The sequence below is a fragment of the Sinocyclocheilus anshuiensis genome, unplaced genomic scaffold (genome assembly GCF_001515605.1).
Source record: "Sinocyclocheilus anshuiensis isolate Anshui unplaced genomic scaffold, SAMN03320099.WGS_v1.1 scaffold111, whole genome shotgun sequence".
NCBI classification, from domain to species: Eukaryota; Metazoa; Chordata; class Actinopteri; order Cypriniformes; family Cyprinidae; genus Sinocyclocheilus; species Sinocyclocheilus anshuiensis.
Genome location: NW_015552549.1, coordinates 156,708 through 178,934, shown reverse-complemented (window position 1 = coordinate 178,934; position 22,227 = coordinate 156,708). Strand labels below are relative to the sequence as shown.

Sequence of the window (22,227 nt, the reverse complement as noted above, 5' to 3'; positions counted from 1 at the left end):
CAACCACCCAGAAAACCCCAGCACTGTGGCGCCTAGTTTTGCACAGACAAGCTCCACTCACGATTTCTTCAGCAAATGTAAAAAATCTATTTGTTTATACTGTTACAATAACAGCTGCAGGGAATGTTGGTAGTGTTAATAATACTAGATCACAGCTGGTCAGTTATACAAACTGACTGTTAAAAGAGGTCATGTCCTTGTATCAGTGGTCTGAAATGGAAGAAGGCTATCAATTTTTCATAAAATCAAGATGTTAAAATTAATGTATTTTAAGTGTCTATTTTTAAAAGCGTCTAATAGACACTTTAAAAAAGTGTCTATTTTAAGTTCTGTAAATGGTCACCATTTCTAATGAGCATTTCTTTTTGATCACATTCTTTTTTTACAGTCTTGCAAGATTTTTTCGTTTTAAATTCAGATATTCAATAAAGTTTCTCAATTACACAATGTCATAAAAACAGCTTGTATACACCTATAAGTAGGGATGTAACTATTAACCACGAGCCGGTCGAAAATCGATTCAAATATGTGATGTTTCAAAACGGTTCAGATGCCAAACAAATCGCGATACAATTGGAGTAGGAGTTTTTATGAATGTATCTCTGAGGGGAACTGAATATCTTTAGAAAAGTTTACATGGTATTTTCTTTTCATCTTGCCTCTGAACAATGCACATTAAAGTAGTGTTCATAAGGGCAGCTCTGCTTTGTAAAGTCAGACCATTCTGTTTTTGCTTCAAATTTCGAAATCATACAGTCTAATTTAGATTTAAAAACTACTCATGCTGCATGTATGCTGCATCTTTGTTTGGATCATGATTAAAATCCAGTGGTTGCCTCTATTTTTAAATGGAAAGAGCACAGACAAAGCATTAGTTTGTTCATATAAAGAGATTTCTTTTATTTGGGGTTTGTTTTAAAATTTCAATTTAGTTTTGTTATATTTCAATCTCACAAAGAAACGTGCAGCAATAGCCTAATAAAACGACACCTTTTCATTTACTGTATAATGTCTTCAATCTCATTTTGTTAAAAACAATTGTGAGAAAATCGAATCGTGAAATCAAAATCGTGAATTGAATCGAATCGTGAGTTGAGTGAATCGTTACATACCTACCTATAAGAATTAAACACAGGCTTAAAAAATGGTCGTGCCACTGTTACTTAGGATAGTATATCATGTCAACTACCCATCTGCAACTTTTCCATAAACTACCCAGATCTTTAAATCTTAGACTAACTCCACCCTTGAAGGCAATGTGGTAATTAATGTGTATGGCATGTCCAGGAGGAAGTTATTCCCTTCTCTTTTCATATCCCAATATGATGGTGGCAGTCATTGGTGGGCATTTTCTATTGAATATCATGTGTTTTGTGTTTTCCAGTGGAGAATGAGAATCACTGTGATTTTGTGAAGCTGAGAGAAATGCTGATCAGGGTCAACATGGAGGACCTGCGAGAGCAGACTCACACTCGCCACTATGAGCTATACCGCCGCTGCAAGCTGGAGGAGATGGGATTCAAAGACACCGACCCTGACAGCAAACCCTTCAGGTGAAGAGGGTCACAGTCACACCGAATGATCTGGAAAAAGTTCTCCACCACAACCTATGACAGAAACATTTATAGTCTGCATTTATAGAGATAAATGAATGGTAAAAGGGATAGTTCACTCATGTATGCACCCTCATGTCATTCCAAACCCATAAGGCTTTGGTTCATCTTCAGAACACATTAAGATATTTTTTTATGAAACCTGAGAGACCCTTCATTAAAAGTCCAAGTAACCAAAAGCGAAAAGATCCAAGAAGATTATAAAGGCATTGTGAAACCAATCCATACGAATTGAGGGGCTTAATCTCAGCAGTTTAATTAATTTTAAGTGAACTTTCCCTTTAAAAAGATCTTTTGTGTGTGGTTTGTTGTGTTCAGCCTCCAGGAAACATACGAGGCCAAGAGGAATGAGTTCATGGGTGAGCTGCAGAAGAAAGAGGAGGAGATGAGGCAGATGTTTGTCCAGAGAGTCAAAGAGAAGGAGGGAGAGCTGAAAGAGGCAGAAAAGGAGGTTTGTGTGTTTGTTTGTTTGTTTGAAGACCGTAATTATAGCAGTTTCAGTGTTTCCCCTAGGTTTATGGCTTTGGGGGGGGTGTTTTTTTTTTTCTTGAATCTGTCTAATTAATTAAAATCATGAAACTTAAACAGTTTAACATCAATTTATTAAAAGTTTAACAAAAATTACGTTTATGGCCCAAAAATTTTTTTTTTTTTCCAACCTTATGTTTTATTGTTACCAAATTCTGTGTTTTAGCATGTCTAATTATTTGAAAGCATAAAAACAAGTTTCATTTATTCTTACAATAGCCTTATGATTTTTTTCCCTCAGAAATTCTGTGTTGTGTATTTACATTTTTAAGGCATAAAACATTCCTTTAATTTATCTTTTAATTAATGAAAATTAAAAAAATTAATTTTGGGGAAAATAAAGGGGATTTAATATTACAATTAAAACATTGAAGAAAAATTGTATGATTGTTCCTTAAAAATAAGGTTTTAATAATTTTAGTAGTAGTAGCCTATTATGTACATTCTACTGAACAATAGTAGGCAAATTTATTTCTGCTGCAATGTCTTCAAGTTAAACCAAACTTTTAATTTGACGGGTTGCCGTGAATACCGTTACATTTCTGTGTGTATATGATATGAAGATAGTTTTACTCAAATGAAACGGTCAGATGATCATGAAGTGACTCTCAGCGAAGTTCTGGAGATGTTGTTCATGTATTTATGTCCTCATTAGTGAGACGGCAGACGTTAATATCACCGGAAGCGTCACGCGCGCTTCAGTACGAGTAGTAAACAAAACCTCACGTCTGCGCCATTCATTAACACAGAGACACACAGAATTAATATTTAAATAGTCGTTTTGCGGCTTGATATTTACAAATACTAGTGGGAGTGGGTGTGTGCTCACTTGTGTGTGCGCATCGGGGCGGGTGTGCGCGATACAGAGAGCGCGACCATGTAGCGGGCCGCCCCCATAATATAATGTCAGGGAAAACCATAGACTGTATAAAAACATGGACGTAGTGTCCGTGACGTCACCCGTAGTTTTCCGAAGAGCGTTTTTGAAGCTCACAGTGGGCGGAGCGTCGGCATCTTGGCAGCGCGTCACTCCCAGATAATCGAAAATGGGCAAAAAGGCGGGAGCTGGTTGCTGAAACCACGCCCACCTAGCTCGACGGTGGTGACCGCAGCGGCAATCCACCTGTCACTCAAGTGGCCGCGCCCTTAATTATGCAGAACTTTAAGGCTTAATAAAATTTAAATGGATGAGTTATAAAAAACTTCACCCCCCTCACAGTTGTCATGAAGGGCAAAATTAGCTATATAGACCAAAACCACTTTTTGTACCAGGCTGTAAACATATTTTTTTCTGCTGTAAAGTTGGGCATTTTAACATGGCATTTTAACATTTTAACAGTCTATGGGACTGACTCCCTTTTGGAGCCTCTAGTGGCCAGTCGATGAATTGCAGTTTTAGTCACTTCCGTGTTGGTTTCACGAGAGAGACCGGAAGGTTGCCGCTTGGGGGAAACACTGAGTTTTGTAACAAATGTAGCCAAAGTATTATCCACCGCTCATGCAGTACATGGGGTTCAGTAGCTGTATAGCTGGTCTGGTTTATACAATCAAATGCATCCAAACATTTAAAAAAAAAAGAGACAGTGTTTACTTCTATAAATTGGACTATTTTACAGTAGATGTAAAGCTTTGTTAGTTCAGTAACATACTGTCTCTGTGATGTTCACGTCACAGCTTCATGAAAAGTTTGACCGTCTCAAGAAGCTTCACCAGGATGAGAAGAAGAAACTAGAGGACAAGAAGAAGGCTCTCGATGATGAGCTGAACAGCTTCAAGCAGAAGAAGACTGCTGCTGAGCTGCTGCAGGCCCAGACCCAGCAGGCAGGGAGCTCCTCCACACTTAAGAAGGATAAAGAGAGGAAAAAGTAAGTATTGACCTCTACATGGTTCCTAACCCTCACAACCTTGCCTTCCCGAGATACCAGAAGATCACGATGCAGGAGAACATGTGTGAATATGTGTGTGTGTGTGTGTGTGTATGCATTTCACTGACCGCTCATGTAATATTGCAAGGAACGTTAAATTTAGATAATGACCAAAACTATGGAGTTTGGATGGAGGCAGATGACAGTGCACTGATATGAAAACTCTAGTTTGAGCATATACACTACTGTTCAAAAGTTTTATTTTTTTTGTAGAAATTATTTTTATTCAGCAAAGATGCATTAAATTAGATGTTAGCTTTAGATTAGGTTTGTTTTAAATAAATGCTGCGCTTTTTTTTTTTATCACTTTCTCCACAAAACATATTAAGCAGCACAATTGTTTTCAACACTGAAAATAATAATAAATGTTTCTTGAGAACCACATCTGCATATTATAATTATTTCTGAAGAATCTTAATACTGAATTATTAATACTGAGGACTGTAGTAATCGCTGCTGAAAATTCAGCTTTGCCATCACATAAATAAATTTCATTTTCAAATATATTAAAATAGAGAAGTCATTTTAAATTGTAATAATATTTCACAATAATACTGTTTTTACTATATTTTAATCAAATAATGCATCTTTGGTAAGCATAAGAGACTTCTTTCAACAACATCTTACCCACCCCCAAACTTTGGAACAGCGGTGAAGAGACTCATATTGTTGTGCATTTATAATGTAAAACATCCAGTTTATTTTTGTAGTATTGTTCAGCTGTATTTCAATTATGGTATGACAAGATAGAGCATATTTTAATTGTGATCTCTTTACTTTACCCAGTCTGGTGTGTGGTAGTCTTGTATGAAAATAACATGTTAGACAGTTCTATATAGTTATAATTCAATATGCTATATAATTCTAATTTTCATGGTATTAAAGGATTACATTATGAACAGTACAATATTGCATTGCAATCACGCAAATGGGTACTAGTAATCAGAGCTTAAATTGCTTCAGTAATGCTGGTTATCACCCATGGTTGTGTATTCAAGTTGATTTGCTGCATTCACCTGAGAATTATATGGAAAGAAGACACTTGCACTGACAAGGTTTACTTTTTGTTGTTTTTTCATATCAATATCTTCCGTTTTTAACAGTTTCCCCCCTTAAGCTTCTTGTATGTCCTCACAAGGCAGCACTTTTCACAGCAACGAGATACTGAGGAAACACCGTTAACAATTGGTGTCATGCAATTTAGGAGATGCTTTTTATTTTTGCAGTATATAATGTGCAAGATTGTCCAAATCCAATATTTGATATCAAGCTTACATCCTTTACATTAACAGCCCAGATTCTTACCACTTTCCCTTCTACTATCCTGTGGTTGTTATTTATTCCTGTGTGTACATATATATATATATCCAAACTTACAGCCTTTACATTAACAGTCCAGATTCGTACCACTTTCTCCTCCACGCTCCTGTGTGTGTTATTTATTCCTGTGTGTATATCAAAGATAGCCAGAGAAATGGTCCAGTTTTCCTCAGTGCTCTTGCAGGGCATGTAGATTATTAATTGTTTGATGTTGCATGTAAGGTGTCTTGTGTAGTTTGTGCACGTGTCATGTACGTCTCATCCATGCTGTTTTCCAGTTAACTCCTCACCTGCTCCCTCCTCACCTGAGACACCTTATGCTGGTAAGGCTTTCAAAGTACCTCTTAAGGCACAAGCCCTCATTCACACGAGGGAACTAAATTACAAAAACACATGTAATGATGGTGGTCAGTTAGACTGATCCTGTAATTGCTGTGTTAAAGCCCTGCAGTAGTTATAACAGTTTTTGTTATTCATGCTTAAAACTGCTGGTAATGTGAATAATGTCTCTGTGGCAGCAGCAGGGGATATTATGTCACCAGTGCCAGGCAAGAGTTTATTGCTCTCCCTGTGTGATGTGCAGCCATCTGCCATCTGAATCCATAGCAATCTGCTGTTGTTTGCACTCCACTGCTCTTCCACGATCTTACATAAAAGAGCCTTTAATGGCTCACTCCTACAGCTGGGTCACTCTAGTCCAACACTTGGCCTTGAAATAATGCTGTTGTTAAGTGGGCTATCCCTTGCTACAGACCTATTTGTAATAGGTAAATAACACAATTGTTAAAGTTTGGTTATCTGGTTCGTTTACATAACACAACAGAAGAGACCATGTAATGAATTTTATCTGGTACAAAGAGAGAACAATACTAAGCCTTACCACATACACCCCCTGCAACCGCTTTGAAATGTTTTAACAGATGCACGACTAACATTTTGGATCTTTTTTTAATTAATGTGTGAATACAACAGTGTGTAACCTGTCGGGAACAATAATATTCCTTCTCTCTCATTTCCAGTTCAGGATTCCTGTAGAAAGTGCTCCCCCTGCCCGCTGTGAATGAGCTCTTCCCTCCTCAGTGTTCCTGAGCCATGCTGTTCCCGTTCCCTCCCCCCTCTCTCCCATCCTGTTCCCCCAGTTTCACGCATAACACAGCTGAGGAGGGATATTAACTGTGAATGGAATCCTTCTTTAGATTGTTTAACTCCTTTTTTTTCTTTTTTCTTTTTTTTCTTTTTTTTTTCTTTACATGCGATTGTTTTTTTTCTTTGTTTTACTTGCTGTGTTATGATGTCATGATGATATTGCTTTGTTCTGCATGACTAGTGTTTGATTCAACTTTAACATGAGTGGCTACTGTTGTGGGTATGCAGTAGTTGAGTTCACAGGTTAAAATGGGACAAATTATATTAGCAGTACCATAAAGGTCATTAGTGTTATAATAGGAAGATGTATGAGCTGCTTTCAGTTCGGCCATGCAGTGAGATTTAAAGGCACAATATGTAATATGTTTTTATTAAACCACTAGAACAGTGTTATATATTTTGCTGACTTGTGTAAATAAATCATTAGCTCATCCATAAACATGATTTCTGCCCGAGTCCCGTCGGATTGCATCGGCTGTGGGAATGAAGACGGCAACTCCCATGATTCCACACTCAGTCACTGCGTCATGAAACTACGCCTTTGTCTCGTTGTTTATTTTGAATACGCGCCCTCTAGCGGCGAAAATTACATATTGTGCCTTTAAGGCATTTTTACCCTAGTTTCTAACAGAATAGTTAGAATTTAGGAACATTAGTAATGATGTTTTGTCTCATTTTAGCTCATGCATGTTATACAGATATGCTCTCTGGTCATCTGCAGCCATACCTCAATGTTTTTTATTAAAAAATGTTTTATATATATATATATATATATAAACCTGTCATTGCTATCCTTGTATTAGTTTAGAAAAACTTTGGCACATCTCATCCAAATATAAGCACCTTTTTATAGCTCTTTATTTTTGTGACATTTTATTTTTCACTAAATTAATAAAAAAATAACTTTTTAATAAATAAATATCAATTGCAAAGGGACTAATATTTGCATCAGTAATAAAGGGCATTCTTTCATAAACCTTTAAACTGTGCGAAAGTCATTGTGTATGAATTTCAGACAATTCTACATTTTATTATTTGCACGATTCATAAAAGTGTCACTAAATGTTTATGCACATTGGGGGTGACATGGCCAGTGTCTGATTTGCTTACTCTATTGAAAAATCTTGATTCCTCAATTTATGCTTTGATTATTTGCTTTAGGGAGAAGCTGGACTTTCACCTTTGAAGCAATTTACTGCATCTTTATGCTTAACTGAGCATATGTAATAAGACTAATCATACATCAGAATTTATTGTCTAAAGGTTTGGCCTATATTCTCAAGTGAAGTGTTTGACCACCGCTACAAGTCAAATTAACTGAATGTCATTATAAGATCCTTATATGACCAAATAGTGAGGAAATTTCGTCTAGGCGAGTCGCTGCAGGAAATGACAGTTTTATTTTGAGTTTAAGTTGTAAATTATATTTTCAAAGCTAGTATTAAAGATACCAGACTATTCAGCAAAATCAGTGATTCTGTTGGTTCTGTGCTGGATGACAGTGTTTTGTATCGTATCTGGATGCTGGTCTTTCAACAGGTGGCATTGATGTGATTGATATTTATCACCTATTGACACTTTTGCTCCCTCCAGTGTCCCTGCTCACTGCCGTGTGTGTATTTACTTTCCTTTGCAGTAATCCCTGGCTCTGCACTGAGTAGTATGGCTTTGATAAGGGACCAGGCCCAGACTCTTTGCTTAACTGGTAGCCCAGAGGGAGGCAGTGTGGACCAAGCCCTCTTAAGTTTCTCTTAAATCACCTCTTGTATTTTGATTTTGGGCTCTTTCTGCAGCTTTTACTAACACTGTAATTATTGCGTTACCAAAACCTTTGCTTAAGGCTGTGCTTATTCACTGTGTATCTTTTGTGATGCTTTGTGTGACTAATATGCTTAAAGGGAATAGTTCACCCAAAAATTTAAATCTGCTGAAACTTTAGTCACCCTCTGGCCATCCAAGATGTAGATTAGTTTGTTTCTTCATCAGAAGAGATTTGGATAAGTTAGCATTACATCACTTGCTAACCAATGGATCCTCTGCAGTGAATGGGTGCCGTCAGAATGAAAGTTCAAACGGCTGATAAAAGCATCACAATAATCCACAAGTAAAACACACAACGTTCATCAAAGTTTTCACCCATTCACTTCAGAGGATCCATTGGTGAGCAAGTAATGTAAAGCTAAATTTCTCGGAATCTGTTCCGATGATGAAACAAACTAATCTACCTAAAAATATTCAGCAAATTTTTGGGGGGTGAACTATTCCTTTAAAATGTGTGCCTCTTCAGAGAGGTGGGGAGGGAAAATGCAATCATTATAATCACTGTCCCAGTTCAACTGTTTAAGATTGGGTTACCTTTAACCACGGTTTTATTAAATCGAGAATGCAAGATGAATGAATCCATGCATGTTTAAATGCAAATTGTGAAGAGGGGATGCACAATGCATTTGAAGCAGGCCAGAAGGACGGTGTGTTCCGTTCCGCCCACATTCTGAATGCTTCATGCTTTTGGCTGGCAAAAGAAAAATCCGAGTGGCCATTTCCAATTGACTGTTGTAAACTTGTCTTCCCACTGGTGCTGATGAGTTCAGTGGCCTCCTGATACTTTCTCTAATCTGCGTTTGTCTCCTCTCTTCTTCTAGCTTCTTTTAAACTCTGTCTTGGCCACCTGTTGGAAGAGGGGATTGCAGCTTCCACGAGAACTAAGTGTCCACTCTTCTTCCTGTCTTTTTCACTCCGTCAGCCTTGTTTGAATATTTTAATTTTGTTTTTTTTGTTTGTTTTTTTACTTTCATGCTGTGTGCCCTGTTGATGGCCTTATGTGGGCTTAACATGGTATTTTTACAGCAAATATTAACTGTGTTTCTTAATTAGGGCATGCTAAGCAGTCCCTCATTAGTATTTTACAGACATCGTTTGCTGGTGACACCAGAGCCAAAGCTCTGGTAGAAAGGCTGTGAACTAAAGGAATGCTTTGGAGTTTTTAGTTCAGATTTTTTTGTCTATGATATTGCCTTGCAGTTTCAATCTGTTCAATTAAACAATCATTTTGTTTCTTTCATGAGTACATGTGTTTGTGAATGAACCTGCATGTCCTCATCAACATTAACACAGTGATAACTGTGAGGAGCGAACGGATACTAATTTATTTGCAAACACTATAATTTAGGTTGTGAATTAAGCTGAGTAAGATTATTTTTAAGACTTGAAAACATTTTGACATGCTGGCTGTGAATGTTGAGAAAATCCAAAGAAAATGAGCCCGAAAGTTCCTGGTTGTTAATGCAGCAAAATGTTAAGCGAGAGACATTTAATTGTAATTTAATGAGAATCTTTATTTGAAAGCATGAGCTAAATAAGCAAAATCTGAGAGGTTTGTATTGTATGTTTTGTAATTCCCTATACATTTCAAGTCTTAAATAGTCACAGCAATATAGTTATAATTTATTTAAAATATAATCTTAAAGCATAATGAAGCACCTATTGAAATACCATGTAGGTCACATTCAGTGCCACTTTTTATATTCATTATCTTCTGTTCTTTTGCATGCCCTGAACATATTTTTGTTAATGGAGTTATTCTTTGCGAAGACATATTTACTCTTCAAATGCTTTATACTTTGGACTATTTTATTACATGTATTTATTCCAGGTACAATGTGCAGTTACATTCAGTTTATAAATGTCATTTCCCATTTTGGCAAATACTGCATTTCGATATAATGTCAAGGGTTTTCAGTCATTTAATTTCAAATAATCATGCATATGTGCAGTACATATAATTTGTAAGGACCAATTTTGCGTATCAATGTCCAGACATGTTTTAATGATTAATAACATTATTGACAAGTGTGTTTTCTGTGTGAAACATTTGGGTGTCAAGACTGGCCTAAATTTTTCTAGTCATCTCCCATGTTTTCCCCTTAATTTCAATAACCCCCACCCCTGTAATACAAGAAATTTGTGAAATATTTAACTGTAGTAAGATTCCATGGTGATAAATTTTATATATATGAAGAGTTAATTTGCAAAAACAGATAACTCAAAAATCATTTTTTTAATATATATATATCCTGCATTTATATTAATATCAATCAAACTGCAGTTGGGTTGTTTTGATTAAATAATAATAACCAAAAACAATACAGCCAACTAACACAATAAAACACAATTAAAACATGATAACACAATAGAAACATGATTTATGAAAATTAATAAAATAAAAAGAGTTATCTGTTTTTACAAATAAACTCTTCATATATATATATATATATATATATATATATATATATATATAAAATTTATATTAAATATTTAGATATTTAAAATATGCATAAACTGATATCCTAAATACAGTTAGGAATTATATGAAGAAAATGTACTGTAGGCTGTCAAATAATTTCGCAATACTGACAAGATAAAAGGAAAATTAAGGATTTAAATGCTGCACGATTGTTAGGTACTACATAGGCTGTGGCTCAAAACCTAGTCAGCTGCCTACTAAGACAGCATTTTGGCAATCATAGTCGCGCTCAACCACTCCACCACAGCTCTCTAGCACTAGGTTGTGAATCACAGCCAAAGCGTGTCCTGCGTTTCCATCTCTGACCACTAGGAGGCGCTGTCACTCTCAGGAATCAACAGCTATCAGCGCTCCGTCTCAGGACTGTACTGTGTGTCCTTCGTCCGCGCACAGAAAATAATATTTAGATAGTTTTTGTTTATTGTACTCGATAAATATGTCTACTACGACCGGTGGCGGAGAGTTTGGCAACCCTCTGCGGAAATTTAAGCTGGTTTTCTTGGGCGAGCAAAGCGGTAAGTGTTCAGATACGTGAGACGTGGACAGAGAAACAGGCCAGGTGAAGGTATGCTACAGAATGATAGATGTTACCAAATACACATGCAAATAATTCTCTGACAGTTTGAGCGGATACGATTGGGGACAAGCACTTAAAATGCAGCAACATTTACAGTAAACTGTTGTCATGAACAATACACGAACAGACATCATGTGGCATTTAACGTAACATCCTGCAGTATCCGAACTATATAAAAAGATACGAGATACGATTATCAACTCAATTCTGCTTTAATCGACAAAGTATGTTATTGTTATGTCTTCCTCCTCTGTGTTTATGTATTCTTGCATGTAGAAATCAACGGCAGCCATCAAGTCCTTGTATTAGCATGTTTGTGTTGTCTGTTAGCCACAAAAGAGATCTCCCATTTTAAAGGCCTTTTATGTGTGATCACATCGATCATTCGTTTTTAACACATGAAATGCAAACAACATTGCGCTACAATCGTGAATGAACATGTTCAGTGTATAAAACAATACTGTCTGTTGTGAAGATGGTTGCTAGCGGATAGCAGTTAGCATGATTCTAGTTAGCCAGCTGTGACAATCAAGATCATGAGATCATAAACCACATCAGGGATGTTTAACTGCCACATCATCCACGTCACATCCACCTTTAATTTTCATAATGGCTGGATCGGACGTAAAAAAAAAAAAAAACGATCAGCGACCTGTCGTAAACGAGAGTTACAGCATTTCTTAGCCTGTATTGAAATGGTACGTTGCTGTGAAAGCAGGACGGCGACACCCATGTTGCCAACACAGCGATCAGAGTTCAGACTCATCCTGCAGACCAGTGCATCCCTTCCCTTTGTGACAGCATCTTTGACAATATGCTTTCTATGCGAACACCAAACATGCTGTCTATGTAGGAAGCACACTAGGTTTTGAGACGTATTTACTGTGAGGCCCTTATTTCTAATGCTTTATGTTTTTTCTCTTTTTCCACAGTGGGCAAAACTTCACTTATCACCAGGTTTATGTATGACAGCTTCGATAATACCTATCAGGTAACACCTGCTTTGACTGTCAGAGCCCATATTGCGTTCACAGATGCTTACCGTGTTACTGTGCATCTTAATATCTGCCCAAAGTATTGCTGAGATTGTCAAATCTGTAACGCAAAGGTTTGGTTCAGTGTTGGTCTCTAAAGGAATAGTTCACTCGCTAATAAAAATTGTGTTGTATTTTACTCATCATCTTGTTGATCCAAACATTTCTTCCATGGAACACAAAATAAGATACTTTATAGAAAAAATAGTCACACTGTTAAAATGTTGCTTCCATACAACAAAAGTATAAGATAACCAACATCTATTAAAGGAATAGTTCACCCAAAAATGAAAATTCTGTCATTAATTACTCACCCTCATGTCGTTTCAAACCGTAATTGTTCATCTTCGGAACACAAATTAAGATATATACTATGATGAAATCTGAGAGCTTTCAGACCAGTGTTGCCAATTCCGTGGTTTTCCCGCGGAATTGGGCTACTTTAACACTGTTGCCACAGGTTGTTTTTCATGTCCGTGGATTGAAGCAAATTTTAGCAGGGAAGCCCGCCAAAAAAACGTGTATTTTACCCCCCGGAATGCGATTTTTACCTGGGGACCCCGCTCGAAACGCGATTGGGCTAGTTTTGAGTAGTGATTGGGCGGGTTTTCATGTGAAAACCTGGCAACCCCGTTTCAACCCTCCATAGACAGCAAGGGTCCTACCACGTTCAAGGCCCAGAAAGGTACCAAGAACATTGACAAAATAGTGCATGTGACATCAGTGGTTCAACCGTAATTTTATGATAATACTTTTTGTGCGCAAAAACAACAAAAATAACTTTATTCAACAATTATTCTCCCTGGAGTTACCATCTACCGCCATTATCGAGAGTGACACGACGCATGCGTGTGCTTTCCTCTGCTCGTAAACAAGGCACAGCGCATGCGTGCTCTACGTCAGCAGCATCATGTGCATGCGTCGTGTTACTCTCAATAATGGCGCTAGATGGTAACTCGGGGTAGAAGAATTGTTAAAGGGGTGGTTGATTGCGATTTCACTATTTTAACGTTAGTGTGTAATGTTGCTGTTGGAGCATAAACAATATCTGCAAAGTTGCAGCGCTGAAAGTTCAATGCAAACGGCGATATCGTCTTTTAAAATTCTGGCAGTTTAATGCCTACAAAAACGACTGGTAGGGACTACAACGAGCTTATTCCCAGGTCCGTTACGTCACGAACCCAGATAAACCCCGCCTCCGGGAACACGCAGCAAAGGGGGCGAGGCCATGCTCGGGGTACTAGGGGTGCACGTAAAAATCTGTTCATATATGAATCGCGATTCTGTCTTCTAACGATTCTAATGGATTCACAAGTTTCAAAATCAATGTTCAAAAGCAGCAGGTTCTCAATCCTGTTCCTCGCATCGCCCTGCTCTGCACACGCTCTGCATCTCTCTCTCTCTCTCTCTCTCCATGAACACATGTTAGACTGCACCCCATAAACACAATCAAGCCTAGAAAAAACCCAGTCAACCACCCCTTTAAATAAAGTCGTTATTTTTGTTTTCTTTGCACACCAAAAGTGTTCTCGAAGCTTTGTAAAATTACAGTTGAACCACTGATGTCACATGGACCATTTTAATGATGTTCTTACTACGTTTCTGTGCCTTGACCGTGTTAGGACCCTTGCTGTCTATGCAGGGTCAGAAAGCTCTCGGATTTCATCAAAAATATCTTAATTTGTGTTCCGAAGAAGAACGAAGATCTTACAGGTTTGGAACGACATGAGGGTGAGTAATGACAGAAGTTTCATTTTTTGGTGAACTATCCCTTTAAGCTCTCTAGTTACCATCCAGAATTACTTTTTGGCAGACTAGCAATGTCTGTTGAAATGAAAATATTAATCAGCCATAAGTTATATTTTTCTTACTGGCCATGAAACTTTACATTAAAATTTACATTATTACGTATTTCCTACATATTTTATCATGACAATGGCAATGTGAAGCTGTTTGTGGCATGGGTCTCAGGGCATAGTTTCACTTGCAATATCATATATGAGGTACTCTGTCTAGATGTGAATCTGTACATTTCATGCAAACATAATTGTGTTTATTCTTTAGGCTTTCTAGGTAAACATACACTACCATTCAAGAGTTTGGGGTCAGAAAGATTGTTTAATATTTTTAAAAGGTCTCTTATGCTCATAAAGACTGCATTTTTTAATAAATGTACAATAATAAAACAGTAATATTGTGAAATATTATTTCTGTAATGCAAAACTGAATTTTCAGTAGGGCTGAACGATTAATTGCATTTGCGATAATATCGCGATATGAAAAAAACGCGATTTTTCAATCGCAGAGGCTGTGATTACACTCGGTCTATGCCTTAGCGGACAGCATGAAACCCACAAAAAATAAATAAATAACAGAGAGAGAATAATAATAATAATAACAGTTATTCTCTCTATGCTATTTTTCAATGTTTCAAGTGATGCAGGTGTTTTTTTTCCCTGTTGTTTTTTTTAAATTAAAAAAGCATAAATTTTTCATAATGTTTAATGAAATTACTTGGTAGTCTGAGGTGGAATGGGGATTCGGGAAAGGGAGCAGATTTTTTTTATAGGTTTAAAGGGGGGTGCGACCACAAAAATTTGAGGACCACTGGTCTAAAGTTAAAGACAGTGTTTAGTGCAGTCCACATGTTTACATATGTTTATTACAGTGACTTTGAATTACCTAAAGTAGTGTGGTAAAGCAACAGATTTGTTTTTATATTTCTGCAATCTACTTTAGTTTGTGTGATTTGTTACTGACTTTCATATTAATGTTTACACCAGGCTATTAAACATAATTATTACATGCTTACAAGGTTGGAAGTTCAACAAATCAGTCAATATACTGTAATTGTAGTTGTTAAATAAAAATGTAATTCATATCAATTCATGCATCACCTAATTTCATCGTAACATATAGGCCTGGCCTACAGAAAAGAACATTTATATTTAATCTATCTATAATAGTGTTTTGGTCATACTATACAATGATTTATAGCTTGTCTTTGTTGAATAATACAGAACATAAAGAGCTTTAAAAAATAATTGCATATTAAATCGCAATCGCAATATTGGTAAAAAAAAATCGCAATTAGATTATTTTCCAAAATCGTTCAGCCCTAATTTTCAGCAGCCATTACTCCGGTCTTCAGTGTCACATGATCCTTCAGAAATTATTCTAATATGCTGATTTGGTGCTCAAGAAACATTCCTTATTTTAACTTTATAAATGTCTTTACTGCCACTTTTGATCAATTTAATGCATACTTAAATGCTGAATAAAACTATTAATTTCCTTAAAATAAATAAATGTTCTGATCCCAAACTTTTAAACGGCAGTGTATAATGGATTTTAACTTGCATTTGGTACTTGGCAAGTGTTAATTTAGTTTGTAGATCTCAAATCGCATTCATACATGTGCATATGATGCACATGAGAACCAGCGAGATTCGGTGCCATTGAGATCAAGTTTGCTGTTAAACTTGACACAGAGTGTCTTGATGCAGAAAATTTGAATATGCACAAGAGCAAATGAGATTTTTTGTGAATAAGGACAATTTTATGAGACATTTGTTTTTTAATTTATCAGACTTAATTTATCAGACAAATGTATGCATTCATTGTAAGGAAAAGAGCAGTATGAACATTGTGCAAAATATCTCCCTTTGTGTTCCACTGAAGATAAGTCTAAAAAGTAAAACAAATATTCCTTCAATGACCGATTTTGCAGTGTGCACTAATAAACTCATTGTTTCTCTCTACAGGCAACTATTGGTATAGACTTTCTGTCAAAAACCATGTACTTGGAAGACCGCACGGTAGGACAGAGATCAGCGTTTCTAGAATAATTTCCAAGGAGTTTCTGTGTGTCCAAGCCTTTTGTCTTATTAGAAAGCTAGCATGTTTGTATAAAGTCTAGTTTAGTTTAAAAATTGACTAACAATATTAGTACCAGTATAGTAGATGGTTTTGACACACACTGGCTCAAGTCATTCACCTTGATGTTTTCTAATATCTCCTTTAAAGTCTATAAGACATCTTTATTTATTTATTTATTTGAAGTCCATCAGGTGATTTCACTGTCTATGTCACAGATTCATCACAGTTATCATTTGTGTAATTCCTCGTGCATGCTTGTAGCTCATCACACTTATGTCATTAGTTTGTCATTTATTTTGATTTCACCTTTTTAAGTTTGGTTGTGTCTTTGTCCACCTCACCCCACTCTCTTCCATGGCTGGGTGCTGAATGGGTCCCCATGCCTGTTGTGCTGCATGGACGGTCATAGATTCGGCTACAGCTGTGGGACACTGCTGGGCAGGAACGCTTCCGTAGCCTCATTCCCAGCTACATCAGAGACTCAGCAGCCGCAGTGGTGGTCTATGATATAGCAAGTAGGTAGCTAGTGCTCCTGCTTCACCACATGGTGGGGTCAAGTTGGGTACTGCTTGAGTAAATGGCACTCATGTAGCTTTATAGGTGTGCTGGTTTATTTGAGCATTCATGGTAAAGTTAAAATAAAATGAAAAAAAACACAATATGAAGAGATATATAAATGTTGTCTTCATTTACTCACCCTCATCAGTGTTTCCCACAGACTTGCACTCTATATGTGATGGCACTTCCCCTGGGGGGAAAAAATATATATCTATATATATATATACATACACAAACACTATCAGGAAAGATGACATCAAAGCTTTTCTGAAGACAGTTGGTTCCCTGCAAAGATACATTCATATAAAAAACACCTGCGCCATGTTTTGATTTTGAAACATACAGTGCTCTTGTTTTTTTCAAAGAAGTAAAAGCCCTTTGGAAAATCTATTTGTGGCGGTCAGTGTTGATGTATGGGAATCAATGGATGGGAAACACTGCTCATGTAGGTCCAAAACCTGTATGACTTACTTTCCTCTGTAGAACCCAAAAAGACAGAACTGCTTTTGTCTATATAGTGAAAGTCGGTAGGATCCAAAACAACGTTGAACCCCATTGACTTCCATTGTATGGATAAAAAAAAAGAGACATTTTTAAAATAACCTTTTTTTTTTTTTTTTGTTCCAGTTTTGGCATCTATACACTGGTTACTTATAAAATGTTGGATTAAGATTCTTCTGTTTGCGTTTAAGGTTTTTCATGGCATTTACCCACATTTGGGCATTTTTCTGTAGTTCCTCCCAGCTTAGGGAATTCTTTTCTACCATTTTCCAATTGAAACTTGGATGTTTTTAAATTGTTTGAATTTTTAGTATCGCTTTTACACCTGAGTAGAGATAATAGGATATGAACACAAAGGAAGATAATTTCTCTCAAGTGTTTTGGGATTCAGTGGTGTTTTGGACCCCATTGGTTTTCATTATATGGACAAAACAAGCAAACATTCTTCAGAATACTTTGTGTTCCACAGAAGAAAGGAAGTCAAATAGGTTTGGAACAGCATGACAGTATGTAAATGATAAAATATGAAAATGAAATAAAACTATAAAAGTTTTGGGTCTTTATGAAAACAATGTGGCCTTTTTTAATGAATATTTCAAAACCATAAAGTGATGTGGTTTGACTGAAAGCATGTCCAGCAATACTAACATGTATGGAGTGCCATTTGCAAAGCATCTTGCAGAAAGCAGCGTCATTCAGAGAGTTGGAATGGAGAAATGCCGAAATGCCTTCAGATGGTCTTTAAAATCATTCTTATTCTTATTTCCTAAAAACTTGTGGTCATGATCTATAAATACAGAACTTCAAAAGAAAAAAATAGGTCAATTTTGTAGGTGCATTTCTCCATTTCATTCTTGTTTTGTTTCTTTGATGTTGTCCTTTTCTTCTAACCCTGCTCCCTTGCCCTATCCTCTCTTTATATCTTTTCTTTTTGTTTGTCTGTATTTCTTTCCTCCTCCTCCCCCCACCTCCTCCCCGCTCCGGTCAAGCAGACAGATTACCACGGAGGAGGGCGAGCAGAGGGCTAAGGAACCGAATGTCATGTTCATTTAAACCAGCGCAAAGACTGGCTACAATGTCAAACAGGTAGAATCACTGAGAAACGAAGACGGCCCAGCCCTACCTTCCCTCCACCACACTATCTTGTGCTTCCTTTGGTTTCTATCTTTCTCTGCCTCACCCATTATGAGCCATTCTGCCCCCGCCTCACATTCACAGGTGTCCTGTGCTATTGGGCTGCTGTTTTGTGTTTTTGTTTTGTTTCGTTTGCTTGAATTGCTCCTCATGTCCTGTGTCACAGATGTCCTTTGCATGTTGACCAAGCATCACTAGAATGATTCTTCTCTCTGTGCTGTGTTGTAGCACCACTTGCTATTCACAGACTGGATGTAGACATTTCATTTGTGTATTGTGCTTTTTATTAGCATATTGTATTGCTTTTTATTGTCAGAATGAGTAGAACATGGAGTCTCTTTAACTTTGTTTTTTTATAATGGTAGTGTCATCAGAAATACACTCCTTTTACATCTCTACCCAGTAGGAGTTATAATTTAGATTAAATAGGGGAGACCGGGGCTAGTTGCACATAAGAAAGTTTTCATAAGTGATACACTACTATTCAAAGCATGGGGTTTTGATAGAAAATAATACTTTTTTTTTTCAGCAAGGAGACATTAAATTGATCAAATGAGACGGTAAAGACATTTGTAGTTGTACAAAAGATTTCTATCTCAAATAAATAATTTTCTTTTGAACTTTCTATTCATCAAACAATCCTGAAAAAAGGATCTGTTTCTAAAAAAACTAAACAAAGTTAAGCATAACAAATGTTTTCAACATGTTTTCTTGAGCAGCAAATCAGCATATTAGAATGGTTTACATTTTATTTTAATCAAACTTTTGAACTGTAATGTCTCATGTCTCATTAACTATAAAATTTTGAGTCAGTTGTCCAAGTAAGCAAACGCCTGTGTTATCTAGCAGTGGTTTTGTCTGTGGATTTCTTATAATAGGTTTATAATATACATTTATATTATATGATAATTATTATAATATTTTAACTATATATTATGTACTATATATTATACTATAAAATATTTTTTGGCAAGTTGTCACAGTATATGTGGTAAACTGCCACAATGCAAGCTGAAAAACCTATTATAAGCTTTATTATATTATCATAAATAAAGCTTATAATAGGTTTTTCAGCTTGCATTGTGGCAGTTTACCACATATACTGTGACAACTTGCCAAAAAATATTGTCACAAAAGATCCATGTGTGTTCAATGAATTGCAAATTTTCCTGAGCAATATAAGTGGAAATGCTTTTTTATAGTTAAGATGTCTATATAAAAAATAAAATAACCTTAGAAATATTGACTAGAGTAAAACCTCTGACAACTAGCCCCAGTCTCCCCTACAACTAAGATATATTTTGTATTAAACCAGCATTGATTTATGTACATATAGCCCAAGCATCAGAGGTTTTAGCTAATTAACTTTCTTTTTTTTTCTTTTTCTAGCTGTTTCGTCGTGTTGCTGCTGCTTTGCCTGGAATGGATAGTACACCAGAGAAAAGCAAAGAGGACAGTATCCTTCACATGCACCTTAAAAGGCTTCTGACAAATATGACATCACTCACATTAAAATGTCAGAATCAGTTTGTCCGCATCAGCCTGATAGCAGGAGATCACAAGCCAGGGCTTTTTTTTTTTTCATGAATTAAACCATAACAGGAATCAAAAAATGACATCTAACAGAAATGAATGTAAGGTAATCCAAGGGTAAAGACATACTTATACAAATTCACATGATCTAGTCACTAACTGATCCTTAACCTGAACTTTCAGTGATCGACATCAAACTGGAGAAGCCTCCGGAGCTGACCGTTACCGAGAGCAGCTGCTCGTGCTAGTAACCACCCTCATCCCCCTCACTCGACCCCCTCACACACAAACAGCTTGCCTCTCAGTGGTCACTCGCTCCTCTCACGTTCCTCGTGTCATGAGCGGAGAACCTTTTCTTTCTCTTTGACTCAGTGACTTTTCAGAGTAACTGTGTGGATGTGCTATTACTCTGTATTAAAATGGATTCCAAAAATACATATATTAATGGGGAAAAAAGTAAAATCACAGCATAGATTAAGTGCTAAAATGTTCAGATTCTCATCTGTTGTGGCTGCATGGCATTATATGGGATTGCAGACTGATATACACTCACGTGCTCTTGAGTTTGTGTTTGAGTTGAGTTCATAATTGTTGTGGAGTTACCATGTTTCAGAGCTGGGGCTGATGTCATCATTTTAAGTCTTTTTTAATTTCACTGGAGGAAGAGTTTGACATTAATTGTATTGAGAGGCTGTAGTCTTGTGTTACTGATTCATATGATTTTTTTTTTTACATTACACACTATTTTGTTAGTGTGTTTTTTTTTGGCAGAAGTTATTTAAAGAAAGATACAGAAGGGATCTCTTTTGAAATTGTTGTGAAATATCATGGACACAATGTTCTGTATAATTGTATGTTTCCATGTTAAATATGGTATTTGGGACCAGATATCATTTAAAGGTCTTTTTGTTTCAGGAAATACACATGTATGGCCAAAAAATTAGTTTGGTTTTGTTTGTGACAATCCTCATTCTTGGATAGGCCAATTTTATACAGGAATTTTCGGAGGGTTGCATGGATGTAGAATGTATTGAGCTTTGGGAAAAAAATAGGATTTAATGTTCTTAGAAAAGGGAAATTGCTTTGTAAAGATATTTAATTTCGGAATTTTCGGAGGGTTGCATGGATGTAGAATGTATTGAGCTTTGGGGAAAAAAATAGGATTTAATGTTCTTAGAAAAGGGAAATTGCTTTGTAAAGATATTTAATTTAGTTAAAACTCAAAACCTAAGATATTTAATGACTTATCCACGACTGTAGTTACAAAACCTAACACGTCGATCTGACCTTGGATATGGAAAGCAATTCACACTAATTCCACTCATTTTCTGCCTTATTTTTGCTGCACAAGTGTAGGAACAGCATGCAGTTTAGAGACGGTTTAACACAAAATGCCTTGCTTGTTTTGTTGTCATAGTGCACCAGTTCAGGCCACAGCGCTGTGGTTTGCTCGAGCCTATTAACATTGCATAGAGCTAATGAGGTTTTGTTAAATGGGATATTTAGATTTCTTCCTTCAACACAGCTATTGCTTAGTGTACAGACACGTCTTGGTATTGCTCATCGTAAGACTGTTGGTTTCATGTGTTTATTTATTATCTCACTAGTTTTTGAAACAGTGTGTTGTATGCTTGACTGGAATGGCAGTTAGCATTGTGTGGGAATCAAAGGTTGATGTTTGCATCACTGCCTTGCTGCTGTATCACAAAGACCTAGTCGTGTCACAATCTTGGTCACATTAAAGACTGTCATGCCCCATCTGTAATGCTGGGTTTCAACAGTTTAACTCAAATGGGCTTTTATTTGCTGGAGAGGTATCACCGAACCTCCCAGCGCTGTCGCTTTTCCTCTCATTCAACTGTAAACAGACAAATCCTTTCATCCCTAAGTCTAAAAAAGGGCATAAAGTGTGTTTGAAACATTAACATTTAATATGGTTTGATATGTAAGAATTAAAATAAATAAGAGTGAAAACCCTCCTGAACAGCTCTGTCAATTGTCACTGACTGAATACTCGGCTGTGTGCTATTCTGAAGTGTGTTGGTTTGTTCGAAATACGCTGTCTACTAGTGTTTAGCAAAGTTTGTGTGAACAAAATACTATTATTATATGCTGTAAAAAAAAAAAAGGAAGGTTAAAGAGACACCAAAATGTATCACATGAATAAAGATATTTC

At 36.5% G+C, this 22,227-nt stretch overlaps 1 protein-coding gene and 1 pseudogene across 4 annotated transcripts in view; both read left to right on the top strand.

Annotated features, from left to right (window-relative positions):
- The window catches only part of LOC107664349 (septin-6), a 31,405-nt gene extending 20,882 nt beyond the window's left edge, over window positions 1–10,523 (top strand). The window contains exons 7-11 of one of the 4 annotated variants that reach the window (XM_016454891.1): window positions 1,385–1,553; window positions 1,932–2,064; window positions 3,816–4,006; window positions 5,665–5,709; window positions 9,175–10,523. In XM_016454891.1, coding sequence (XP_016310377.1) covers window positions 1,385–1,553; window positions 1,932–2,064; window positions 3,816–4,006; window positions 5,665–5,668 — 497 coding nt within the window. In that variant the 3' untranslated portion in view covers window positions 5,669–5,709; window positions 9,175–10,523. Of the gene's footprint in view, window positions 1–1,384; window positions 1,554–1,931; window positions 2,065–3,815; window positions 4,007–5,664; window positions 5,710–6,405; window positions 6,929–9,174 lie in introns of those variants that run through there. The other 3 variants (XM_016454890.1, XM_016454889.1, XM_016454888.1) reach the window with 3 other exon arrangements.
- A 618-nt stretch (window positions 10,524–11,141) lies between these two features.
- LOC107664353 (ras-related protein Rab-6A-like) lies at window positions 11,142–20,991 on the top strand (annotated as a pseudogene).
- Window positions 20,992–22,227: the final 1,236 nt, after the last annotated feature.